Source organism: Megalopta genalis, chromosome 18, assembly GCF_051020955.1.
Source record: "Megalopta genalis isolate 19385.01 chromosome 18, iyMegGena1_principal, whole genome shotgun sequence".
Lineage (NCBI taxonomy): Eukaryota > Metazoa > Arthropoda > Insecta > Hymenoptera > Halictidae > Megalopta > Megalopta genalis.
The window spans coordinates 231,348-244,834 of record NC_135030.1 but is presented as its reverse complement, the minus strand read 5'-3'; the positions used below and the strand labels follow the sequence as shown (position 1 = coordinate 244,834).

General features: G+C 39.0%; 1 protein-coding gene across 1 annotated transcript in view; it reads left to right on the top strand.

Moving 5' to 3' along the window:
- The window catches only part of LOC117228494 (teiresias), a gene marked incomplete at its 3' end in the record, with an annotated part of 602,901 nt that overhangs the window by 387,761 nt on the left and 201,653 nt on the right, over positions 1 to 13,487 (top strand). Inside the window, exons 5-6 of the mRNA XM_076527291.1 lie at positions 8,759 to 9,095; positions 11,408 to 11,643. Coding sequence (XP_076383406.1) covers positions 8,759 to 9,095; positions 11,408 to 11,643 — 573 coding nt within the window. The remainder of the gene's footprint in view (positions 1 to 8,758; positions 9,096 to 11,407; positions 11,644 to 13,487) is intronic.

The following is a 13,487-nucleotide window of genomic DNA, read 5'->3' as shown; positions in this document are numbered from 1 at the left end:
GTTGTGCCTGGAAACACTTTGTAACAGTTACGCGGTGCACTATGCGCGCTTCCTATTTATCAATTTACGACTTTCTGAAGAACGACACGCAGCCTTTCGATCATAGATCGAGTACGCAGCCCCAGCAATCTCATTAACCGAGCATCGAGTAACCCAGTTACGGTAACCAATTTCGCAACGACCATCCCCGATTACGCGGCCTTAAAAGGGACATTAACAGCCCCATAAAATTCTTAAGATAAGCAGTTGTTCGTGTTGGAAAACGAGGCAAACGGCTTACAATGAGCCGTAACTGCTTTCCACCGTTGAATTATACAGACGCCAAGATAATCAGCTCGTGATATCCTATCTTGTGCGGCGTGTTCGATCGAAATTCAATAATCATACTATCGTACTTACGACAGAGTTTATGGCACGATCGTGACGAAAAGGCTACTTTTCAGATTAGGACAAATTTCACATTTGGCTACCATTCGATATCAAACTTTCCGTTTTTATCTTTCTTAATAGCTACGGCGTGTCGTAAACGCGATACAATAATTTCTCTAATTCGCGCTCAGATTGTGTACAAAAATGGAATTGGGAAGAGGAGATACGATTATTCGAACTTCGTGTCTCGTTTTTATAGTTATCGATTGTTAACGACTATAAAAACGAGCTGTAAGGCTCGAATATATATATAAGAGGAGATACGATTATTATTATTATATATACAGAGTGTCCCAAAAATGTCTCGCAATCCGGAAATGGCGGGTTCCTCGGATCATTTGAAGCAACTTCTTCCTTTGCAAAAATGTTCTCCGAGCCACCGTTAACGAGTTATTAACGAAAAACAGTGACCAATAAGAATCGAGTACGGCTGACGCGAGGCGGCCCAGCCAACCAGCGCGCGAAGCCCAGTTCCGCTCATTGGCTCGGTCGCCTCGCGCCAGCCGAGCTCGCCTCTCATTGGTCACTGTTTTTCGTTAATAACTCGTTAACGGTGCCTCGGGGAAAATTTTTGTAAAGGAAAAAGTTGCTTCAAATCACCTGAGGAACCCGCCACTTTCAAATTGTGATATTTTGGGACATCCTGTATATTGAAGGAAATAAATAAATATTACTGTTATTGAAAAAAAATATATACAGGGTGAAATTCTAAAAGAATTTTATTACAATATCGAAGGAAGTAAATAAATATTACTGTTATTGAAAAAGAAATATATTGTAATAAAATTCTTTTAGAATTTCAAAGAGAATGGTTCGATCCGCAGCTTAAAATAAATCCCCAGAGGTCAGTTAATGTACAACGTACTGGCAGCTTACATCAGACACGAATGTTCCGAAGAAAATGAAGCACCCGAGAACATGTAAATTCCATTGCAGGGTAGGACACTGATAGAGAAAAAGTGTAACCGAGGAAGAAGGCGATAGAGGATGATTGTGGAAGATGGAACGAAAGACGAACCACAGAGACGAGGCGTGACATCTTTATGCGGGCACGTTTGCATATATGCATGGGAGTCGCGACAATGCGAGGCTTGTAAAGCGGTTAAGAGGATTTGTCACCTTGTGTCACTGGATAAACTCCTTTTCCCTTCCCTTGCGAAACTCCGCCGTCTCGGTCGACACCTTCGAGGACACGATTCGCAGGTCTACTCCGCGCATCTTTCTATTCCTCCCACCGATGCCGACGCCGACGCCGACGCCGACTATTCCGTCGCGCGGATCCAAACACGGGGGCTCTTCAGCGACTCCCGAAGGGTCAAACTAAATTTGTGACGGGACTCGAAGCTACCGCGCGCCGTGATCAAAAACCTCAAAACGTTCGAGTGTTCACATCTACGTCTAGTTTTGAGTGGAAAGAAATTCAGGGCAATTCAGATGTAAATACGAAATAAATTAATAGTTAGCCTTAGAATGTGTGTTCTTGTTTATTCGTTTATTCCGCGGTGCGAGCGGAAATACAGCAATTCCTCCAAGAAATGTACCGGCAGATCTGAGAATACTAAGTCGCGATTCTTCGAGTCTCGCGGTTCGTTTTTATAGAAACCCGGGACAGTCGGTGAAAAAGGGCAGCGGCTAGCATGTCGATGTACATTAATACAAATACATAGTAATGCTAGAAAAAAACGGTGACTTAATTTTTTTATTTCCAATTTTTTGCCACAATTCGAAGGCAACTCAGAGGCCACATGCCACTATTCGAAAACAATTCGGAGGCCACGTGATACGATTCGAAGGCATTTCGGAGGCCACGTGATACGATTCAAAGGCAATTCGGAGGCCACATGCCGCGATCCAAAGGCAATTCGGAGGCTACATACCATTATTCGAAGGTAATTCGAAAGCCACATGCCACTATTCCAAGGCAATTTGGAGGCCACATATCATTATTCGAAGGTAATTCGAAGGCCACATGCCATTATTCCAAGGCAATTTGGAGCACACATACTACGATTCGAAGGCAATTCGGAAGCCACATGCCTCGATTCGAAGGCAATTCGGAGACCACATGCCACGATTCGAAGGCAATTCGGAGGCCACGTATCATTATTCGAAGGCAATTCGGAGGCCACATGCCACGATTCAAAGGCAATTCGAAGGCCACATACCATTATTCAAAGGTAATTCGAAGGCCATATGCCACTATTCCAAGGCAATTCGGAGCACACATTACAAATTAACATAGGCGTAGGATTAACATAGGCAATTCACAGCAACTCGAAATTTGGCATTTCCGGGAGAAGTTACTGTACTTTGTCGTGGGAATTCATATATATATTGTATACCAACAAGAGTTACCAACCAAGTTAGACGATTAGTGCAGCTACACAAGATATAATCCATTCCTTCGCCAAAAGTCCCATCATCTCAGCAGAAAATCGAACGCGTCCGCAACACTTTCAATTCGAATCTTACAACCCCGGGAAATTTTACAAAACGATAGCCGCGCGTACATTATTTACGAATAGGTCGCAACACGTCGATTCACCAACGCTGATAATGACGCCACGCGATGCAGCCTAAACGTGTCCCGTTCGAAGCGACGGGACGAATATGGACAAACCGAGACTCCTTCCATTCGCGATTTCCTTTGTTCGGGACACATGAAACGTGAAATATGCGAGTTAACCCAGGGAATTCCGGTAATTTGCGAGCGGGAATCGCGGAAACTCGAGTTCGTCTTTAATACGTCGGAACACTAGATTTGTCGAACGTGCACGAGCCAACCTTCGAAGGGAAACTTTGTCCTGCGAAACGCATGTGATACCGGCGAAAACTTTGCCGAACGAACTTCTTCCCGTTGCCCGTCCACCCATCTCTCCCCTGCCAGCCCCTTCCACCCCTTTCGCCCCGCAGTTCCGTCGCCTTCCATCCACGCGCTGGCTACAGGATTCTGTTCCGTCACGGTATTAATCGCTACTTATTTCAGGGTTTAATGGCGGTCGTAAAGAAAACCGGTAAAGAAGGACCGACTTCTACGGGAAATATATATCCACTCGAATTTGTAGCGCCATTCCATGGGAGCGCGGGCGAGGTGTATTTAAACGGTACGGTCTCTTTAAATGAACGGTTCCGAGATCGTTTCGGGATGTTAGGGGCTTGTTCGGAACGAAGAGCATTACGGCGACGTTAATATTGTTTTTCCGCGGACGCCGTGGAAATTGTGTCGCGTGTAACGGAACGTCGATTAGGAGAAAATTGATCGTCGTTAAAATCGGCGACGGAAATGAACAAATAGAGACAGGCCCCGGGGGTGCGTTACGAAGCTTGTTCATTTACAGTGAATTCGGGCTGGCTCGCAGTTCCCGGAGAATATTGTTTCAGGGATTAATCTGTGGTTTTTAATGTAATTTTGTGTGCCGCAGAGGAAACGAAATTTTGTTTCGCGACTGCTTCTATTGGATTACTCTACTCGAAGAGGTAAATTTTCGTTCGCGCAAAGAGAGAGACCTTTGTGTTTTCTTTCATTAATTTACTGTGATCGTATACTCCGAACTCGTTGAATTGAATTGAATCATTCATTATATTGAGTTGGCAACTATGTAATTGCCGATTTCAGTTATAGATGTCTCTCACTCCCATTTTTATGGTATCCGTAAATGTTATATTATAAAATTATTATTATTATTATTATTATTATTATTATTATTATTATTATTATTATTATGTTACCAAGTGTACGAGTACAGTAATTTCTCCCTAATTTGCGCTCAGATTTCGCATAGATGTCTCTCACTCCCATTTTTATGATATCCGTAAATGTTATATTATAAAATTATTATTATTATTATTATTATTATTATTATTATTATGTTACCAAGTGTACGAGTACAGTAATTTCTCCCTAATTTGCGCTCAGATTTCGCATAGATGTTTCTCACTCCCATTTTTATGATATCCGTAAATGTTATATTATAAAATTATTATTATTATTATTATTATTATTATTTTACCAAGTGTACGAGTACAGTAATTTCTCCCTAATTTGCGCTCAGATTTCGCACAGAAATGGACAATTTTGGGAAGAAAAGATACAATTATTGGGTTGGCAATATCAGACTTTCTACTAACAAAATGGAAAATGCATTACAGTTTAAAATTTTTTATTTCATTGAACAAATCGGCAATTAGTTGCTAACCCAATGATTGACAGAAACATGGACAAGCTATCGCGAAGCATGACTCGAGCGTTCGTTTTATTTAATTAAAGACTATTCATTTTTTCGTCTGTTTCCAAATAATGTGAAACATTTCATTTCTGTGCGATTGTTTGCGCGATTTAATGTACTTGTTTCGCTTTCGTATCTGTTTAGTATGTTTAGATTTTAATTTGACGTATGTGTTTATATGTAGTTTTTACAAATGAATTTAATAGATACACACAACAGAAGATGCATACAGAAACAAACAGTAAACTAAAACAACCGACGTATTCGCTTCATGAGATGAAGTGAACATTCGGCGCCCTCTCTTTACATCGTATATACAATAGAGGCACGATATGCCGATTCGATGATTCAATCGTTAATAAATAAACTTATGTATGTTGCTTTATTGCACAAGTGGTTAAACACGCGAAATGATACAGCAGCATAATATGGTCGCGTCAAAATGAAGTTTATGGTTCGCGAACGGACAAATAAACTTGGCACGAATTAGCATAATTATGCGTTGCAGCGTTACAGTAACAATATTTATTAACAAAATTTACTATCTACGTACGATTCGTATTTCCGTGGAATATAGGGGAGTTAATTAACTTTATTATTGTATTGAAAAATAAAAATAAAAAACTCTTCAATTTAATTTAATTAAATTCCCTAGTATTTGAATTGGCTGAAATGTAAGGATCATGTTACATCCTGTACGAAGCATGCTAGATGAACGACCATATTTTGTTTAATTCAATGATTTTAATTCAATGATCTTTGAGTAGACCACTATTATGGGAGTAATTGCTCTAGAAGAAGGGGCATCTCCTCTATGTAACATAATTTCTAAAAATAGAAATAATTGTACAAAGATGTTCAATCTACATACTAAGCTATTAATCTAATCATTTCCAAGATTTACCATAGTTTGCAACCTTCACCATAATTACTTCCCCTCAAGCAATCACTGTATAGGAAAATAACCACGAGCACTCGTCAATTTTTTTCAGCTTGTAAACAAAAATCAACAATTTGGGACGATACGATTATTCGAGCTCCTTGCACCTAGTTTTTATAATCGTTGACAATCGGCAACTATAAAAATGAGCCGCAAGGCTCGAATAATCGTATCTCCTCCTCCCAAATTGTCCATTTTCGCGCGCAAGCCGAAGAACAAGTGAAAAGAATTTACTGCATCCCGCAAGTAAAATCGTGCGACAACGGCGTTCTTCTCTGCAGCCGCAGATATTTCAAAGGCGTCGCTGCAAGTAATCGCAATGAATCTCTCTCGGGGAAACTTGGGGAGCCTCGAAATATTCGATTGAAACGAGCAGGTGAAAGCAAAGCTTGCTTTTACGCAGGTACGGCAGGTAACCACGTACGACCTAACGAACAGTTCAACCCCAATAATGTTCCCAGCCATGCATTTCCACGGACACGCCAGGATTTCCCAATTAACGCGTCCGTTTGTTAACGCATCGATCTGCCGTAGAAACTGGATCCCCTAGATTGCCAGTTAATCGCTATTGTGAGGAAGTCGAGCGTGCCGCGTCCGACGAATTTCGGAAAGTCTGATCATCCATCGATGCCGCGCGCCCGACGTATACCAACCCCCGTCCTCCCCCTCCCCGCGCACCCTACACACCCTTCCCCCCCTCGTGCACCCTATTATCCGTGGACCATCCCCTAGAACCGCTCCCTATCGCGGCGTGGTTGCGCGCTCGAACGACGGCGTCGCTTTCACTTTCCGTCATGGCGACGTGTTCAGATACAGATCGCGGTCTGTTGACATCCATTGATCATGACATGAATAATGAATGGATACACCGGCTGAATAATGCATGCATCAACGTCGAACAACATCCACTCGATGGATGTATAACTAGTTGGGTGTGCCATCGGTGAACGTTGATGAACACGGGTCGGTCGACGCTGAACGATATCGCGATCGTGTTACAAGTTTGCCGCGTAACTCTTCTGGCAGCGCCGTTTGCTCGCTCGCTGTCATACCGTTGCAGGCCCGGCTCCTTTTTGGACCGTCCGGGTCGCACGGAATCGAACTAAACCCTTTTGCACTCGAAGCCGTTCGAACGGTAAATCTAGAATAAATTTTCTGTCTTATGGAATCTTCGTTTTCTATGAGACAGTGCATTTTGTGCGTACGACATTGTGTCCTGTGACTCGCACAACAATTACGCTTTTAACAAGTTTTTAAATCTGAACTTTGTCGACATAGAAATTATCTTGGAACGTGATATAACAATATATATATAATTAAAAAATTGTTGGTTCATTTACTCTTCGTGTCGATAACTATAATTGTCGACATTGTTTATATGTATATATATATATATATATATATATATATATATATATATATATATATACATATATATATACGCTTTTAACAAGTTTTTAAATCTGAACTTTGTCAAGATAGAAATTATTTTGGAACGTGATATAACAAATTTCAGTGGTATATATATATATATATATTGTTATATCACGTTCCAAAATAATAATAATATATATACCACTGAAATTTGTTATATCACGTTCCAAAATAATTTCTATCTTGACAAAGTTCAGATTTAAAAACTTGTTAAAAGCGTAATTGTTGTGCGAGTCACAGAACACATATGTATATATATATATACATATAAACAATGTCGACAATTATAGTTATCGACACGAAGAGTAAATGAACCAACAATTTTTTAATTATATATATATATATATATATATAATTAAATAATTAAATAATTACTGAATCTCTTTGGGTATAAAGAACCGCAATGTGCACATCGATAACGTATCCTCTGTTACACGATCGTGAATTTGTTATTAATTATTCGTAGCGTTTCCTCGACTCACAGTTCTGTCAAGCTGGAACAATAGTTCAACGAACTATTTTGTCGTGCCTGTGTTTCGGGATCGATCAACGCGTAAACGAGACCATGTCTAAGGGTTTAATTATTAGTCGTGAGTAGGGGGCAGAGATCTTCGAAGCAAAACGGCTTCGTTCGGCGGAGTTTCTGTATCGGCTTCATTTGTTGAACAGTAAACATTATCTTCTTGTGTTCGGTTCATAGAGATCGCGATAAGAGGATGGCCAGAGTACGGGTCGACAAGGTGCCGTAGTTTCGCTAGGTAGTTATAGCCATTTGCGGTCCATCGAAGTCATAATTAGTTTTCCTAGTGCAGCCTCGGTCGACCGAACCTGATAGACAGTTTTCGGGAAAATCGACGAAGCGTTGGAAATACCATTTGGTCGAGAAGCGACGCCGCTTGCGGGAAATTGTAATGCGATACCTGCAGTTTTCGTAGAGAGCAGTTTTCATTACTGGGCCGTCGATGTTTGTGAAAACGCGTGTTATTAGGTCTACATTTTTAATAAGATAATAAATTGAGCGTAGTCAACGAAGAGAAAATTTATAAATTTACACATAAAGAATATACCTATAATTGTACATAATATAATTAATCAAGGTATTAATGTGTTGTAATAAAAATCTCTGACCACAATCGGTAAATTGCGAAATTTTGGGCAAACTCAACATTTTCATAACCTTACATTATACCGCACCTTTCATATTTAAATCGATCACTTCCCATATGAAGTCACGCACGGATAAATTCTTATTCGACTGAAATCTCATTCGGATAAATTATTATCCAGATAAATTTTCATTATTTTATAGCGTCGAATAATGAAAATTTATCTGGATAATCATTTATCCGTGCGTGACTTAATAATAATGAAAATTTATATATATATATATATATATATATATATATATAATATAATATAATGTAATATAATATAATATATCGAATATATATATAATATAATATCGTACATATTATAGCGTCAAATCAAATTTGATTCGATAGATAGTCTTCGTCTCTTATCCGTGATTCGAATAAAAAACGTTGCCTGATCGAAGAAAACTTGACGGCGAGGGGTTAATTACGTTTCGATTCGTTAAGAGCACACGTACTACTCGCCGCGGTGAAGTGTCTATTAGCGGGCGCGCACTACAAAGTCGAGTAAGGTCTCAATTGAACGGCCGATGGTGAATGGAAGCCCAAGAAGTGATAAACGTCTCGTTTTGTTGCAGGATCGGTGAACGAGGCCGGCGTGTTCACCCTTCGTGGCAGACAGGAGGGTGGCCGACGTGCTAGAAGAACCACGACAAGCACCACGAGCACAACACCGTCCAGCTCGACGTTGATTTCTCTGTCCGACGACGTGGCGCAGCCCGCGGCCCTTTTAGCCCCCGAAGAGGACTTATGGTCTACCAGCTCCTCTGCTACAACCAATGTTCCAGTCTCCTTAGATACAGCTGCCACGCCGTCAAAGCCACCCTTAGAGCTCGAGGTGCAACCCCACAGCAAGGTCATACTGCCGTGCGAGCTAGAAGGAAATTACTCGAGGCTGCTGCTGCCCGAGGCCAGGTAATTTAGGGTTCTTTATTGACAAATAGGACGTACATGAACAGATCCGACATGAGACGATTCATTACGACTTCGCTACTTCCCTCTCGATCCACAAACGTTCGTTTACCGTGCCGCGCGCAAAGAGTACACTCGTCGCTCCTCCATTTACGTTAATGGACAGAGTGCGAGGCTCCATTCGACCGGAGTTTTTACAGAGTTGTTCGTGTTCCGTTCGATTTTCGCTGATCAAAATTATTACCGCTCGGCAGCGGCAACTATTTCGTTAAATATCGAAAGGTTTCTCGAAAGTGGAAACACCTATTTTCAAGCTTCAGAGTATATTATTCTGTAATGTTTAGGAAAAATGACCTCAGATATTTTGTGGTTTTTATCTTTTTAACGTGAAGGATTTTTGTTAACATTTTTTTAATGTTATCAACGAAAAACGATGCAACGTAAAGATGTGGCAATATTTAATTTAACTCGATTTCATTTAATTGAGTTAAATTTAACTCAAGTCTAATACTTTGGAAGATTGGAATGGATGTGAAAAATACCAAATTTCAAAAACTATTGTTTTTCTACCCAAAGTCAGGGTCACCTTGACTGTTTTAAATAACATCTTATATTTTTGTTTTTGTAAGGTTACTGCTGATGAAAAAAGAACTGATTTCAGTGACCTTTACTTCGGTAATTTAGGTTCGATCAGCAGAGATTGTTTATTATAAATTCGTCTTGTAACAATAGTAACGGTTGATTGCACTTTTATTCGAAAACTTCTGTCGGTTAAATAATCTTATGGATAGGTTATGTTGATATTTCCAACTAATCGTAATATGCTAGCACGACTCGAATTATGCTTACAAGAAGATGGTCTATACTTCGAGCACTTATTGTAATTCGAATGAAATAAAATAGCTTTCGATATTAATGATGCAATCATAGAAATATTTGACTGTGAAAAATGTGGTCAAGGTACCACTTTTGCGGAAAATTTTTTTAACAGATCTCCAACGATTGAAAGATGTAGAATACGTCTATGAGACACAGATATGATATAACCTGTTTTTACAACCTGTACATCTTGGATTGTCAATAACAGTAAAGAACAGAGCGAAGGCGCTAAAAAAGCAGTTTATCCGCACATTATCGATTCATTCAACGCGAAAAATGTGAAGAGAACATTGTATTGGGTTGACAACGAAGTAATTGCCGATTTGTTGAATGAAATAGAAAATTCTTCTTTACTTGGCACGAAGTTTAATCTGTAATGTATTTTCCATTTTGTTCGACGACCTTTCGCCATCTCTCCGACAACTTGAAAATTCCACGCTCGTAGAAAGTCTGATCCTTTTCGGCCAAAAACTGAGTTAAGTGAGATTTTACAGCGGCGTCGTCATTAAAAGTTTTACCACGAAGGGAGTTGTCCAGGGATCGAAATAAGTGGTAATCCGATGGCGCGAGATCAGAGCTATATGGTGGGTGTAACATCAATTCCCAACCAATATCCATCAATTTTTGCCGAGTGGACAAAGACGCGTGCGGCCTAGCATTGTCCTGCTGGAAAATGACATCTTTGCGATTGACCAATTCTGGTCGCTTTTCCTTGACCGCTGCATTCAATTTGTCCAGTTGCTAACGTTCACGGATAATAGAAAATAACATAATAATAATAATAATAATTTTATAATATAACATTTACGGATATCGTGAAAATGGGAGCGAGAGACATCTATAACTGAAATCGGCAATTACTTAGTTGCCAACCCAATAATTGTATCTCCTCTTCCCAAAATTGTCCACTTTTATGCGAAATCTGAGCGCAAATTAGGGAGAAATTACTGTACTCGTACACTTGGTAACATAATAATAATAATAATAATAATAATAATAATAATAATTTTATAATGTAACATTTACGGATATCGTGAAAATGGGAGTGAGAGACATCTATAACTGAAATCGACAATTACTTAATTGCCAACCCAATAATTGTATCTCCTCTTCCCAAAATTGTCCACTTTTATGCGAAATCTGAGCGCAAATTAGGGAGAAATTACTGTACTCGTACACTTGGTAACATAATAATAATAATAATAATAATAATAATAATAATAATAATAATAATAATAATTTTATAATGTAACATTTACGGATATCGTGAAAATGGGAGTGAGAGACATCTATAACTGAAATCGGCGATTACTTAGTCGCCAACCCAATATAAATGTTTTCCTTTATTTTCATATATTTAATGTTTTAATTTAATATTAATTTAATATGTAGTCAAAAAGAATTAGTATGCTAATTTACGGATATTGTGTTGCCAGGAGCTATAAAATACGGCCGGCAACATGGCTGCACGAGGGAAGCCCGGTGGACATGATAACGATCAATACGAAAACGGAAATAAGTGGAACTGGACACAGATACGTTTCTGATTCCATTACGGCGGAGTTGCAAATAGACAACGTCAGATTAGAAGACGACGGTATATGGGGTTGCACGTTAGAGGACGGCCAGGGGAAGATCCTCGCTGGCAGACCCGTGAAGCTCGTTGTTCTTGGTAAGTCAATGTTCCATTATTACTATGCCAACATCAATCAAGCACCTTAATTTGCGCGTACTATCGCTTACAACCAATCGGATACCGGTGTAACGAATACTCTTTGGAATTAATACCTGCGCACAAACACTATGAACCTAATGCGGTGTGTGTGCGCGCGCGACGCGCGTAACAAACCAAGTACATAAACTGAAATAAGGAAACCAATTGTAAACATTTGAGTCACTCAAGGTTATGGTTTTTTAGAACTTCGTAAATGGCGACCTGTTTGAAAAGTATCTTTTTTTGTACACACTTGTGAATTTGTTTAATAATACTAATAGTGTAAATTTTAATTGGTCCTGTGGTATGATAAGGGACGGGCTAAACTACTCTAATTGTATTGGAAGCTACGTGTATTTGTATGGTTGCTCATGGTTTATACTCATCCAAATTATTTTATTTAGTTAATGTAAACTATCAAGCAAGTAGAAGACGTTGCCTAAAGCAACATTAATTGTTATTTTGTTCTCCAAATATATCTGCTTCTGTTTCATTAAAATTGGAGAAATGATTTGTATACAATTGAGTAGAATCAATCATTAATTATTTACATAGAAATTTTTATTATTTTATAAATAGATATATAAATTCGTATTGAATTTAAAAATCGATTAAAAGGCGACTAATTTTAATTTAGAAGAGGCAAAAAGGTAAAAGTAGTCTCCAATAGGATTAATTTCGACTACAAAAAAAAGTCTTCCTGTATTTTCCGTTCTGGAGCTTGTGGCCAATCATGAGAATTCTCGGGTTTTCGTTGTTGTCATTTCGAGAGAATTAACGTTACGGAAAATACATTCAGGCAAACATACCCACTTGGCCACTAGGTAAAACCAGCCATAAAACTGCTGGTCCGCAATGCGTCGACCTAAAATACTTGAAAATAAAATTTCCAGGAAAAAAAAGAATCTTTCTAATCGCGAAGACTCGCAATACCGATCGCTTCGATCGACCGCACCGACGACCGTGCTTGGGTCCATATGGACCCGGAATACTCTTACGCTTTTACACGCGACCAAAACCTGTTCGATTTATTAACGGTGAAAACTAATTAATAATAACTATAAATATTTAATCAATTATCAATTATTTTTCATGAATTTTTTTTATCAATTATTTAATTATTAAGACTTTATCATCACTCGTCATATTCAGAAATTGCAATAACAAATCAGTAATCCATATTCAACTGTCCACTTCGCCCGTACATTTTCATTCATCCAAAAATTTTCGTTCACTCAAAAAATTTTCATTTCCAGTAAAGGTTACTTTTGTATTATTACATGGTACAAGTATTTCATCTTAACCTTGACAGATCCGAACATTGTAAATATAACATAATTTCAACTTCACATTCATGCAATTAATCTTACGAAATCTTCATTCGCCATTCGAAAATATGCATAAGAATATCTACCGTCAATATACAGAGTGTCCCGAAATTATTGCACAAATGAGAAATGAGGGATTCCCGAGGTGATTCGAAGTAACTTTTTCCTCAGTGAAAATGCAATGCCCGGTTTTTCCGTTCACGAGGTATTAACGAAAACCCGTGACCCCTAATTTTCCGCTTGTACACAAATTTTATAACACCCTATGATTGACCTCCATATAAGGTGATAATTAAAAAGTTATACGTACAAGCTCGATACACGGTCCGAGTCAAATAGACCATAAACACCATAGCAGGATTAAATTCTTCGCTTTCGACGAAGTGAATTATTCCATTTTTTCCAATGCTTCGAAAACGCGACTTTCACGCGGCGTGCCTGGATTTCTTGTCTCGGCGCGACAACGTAACGCCG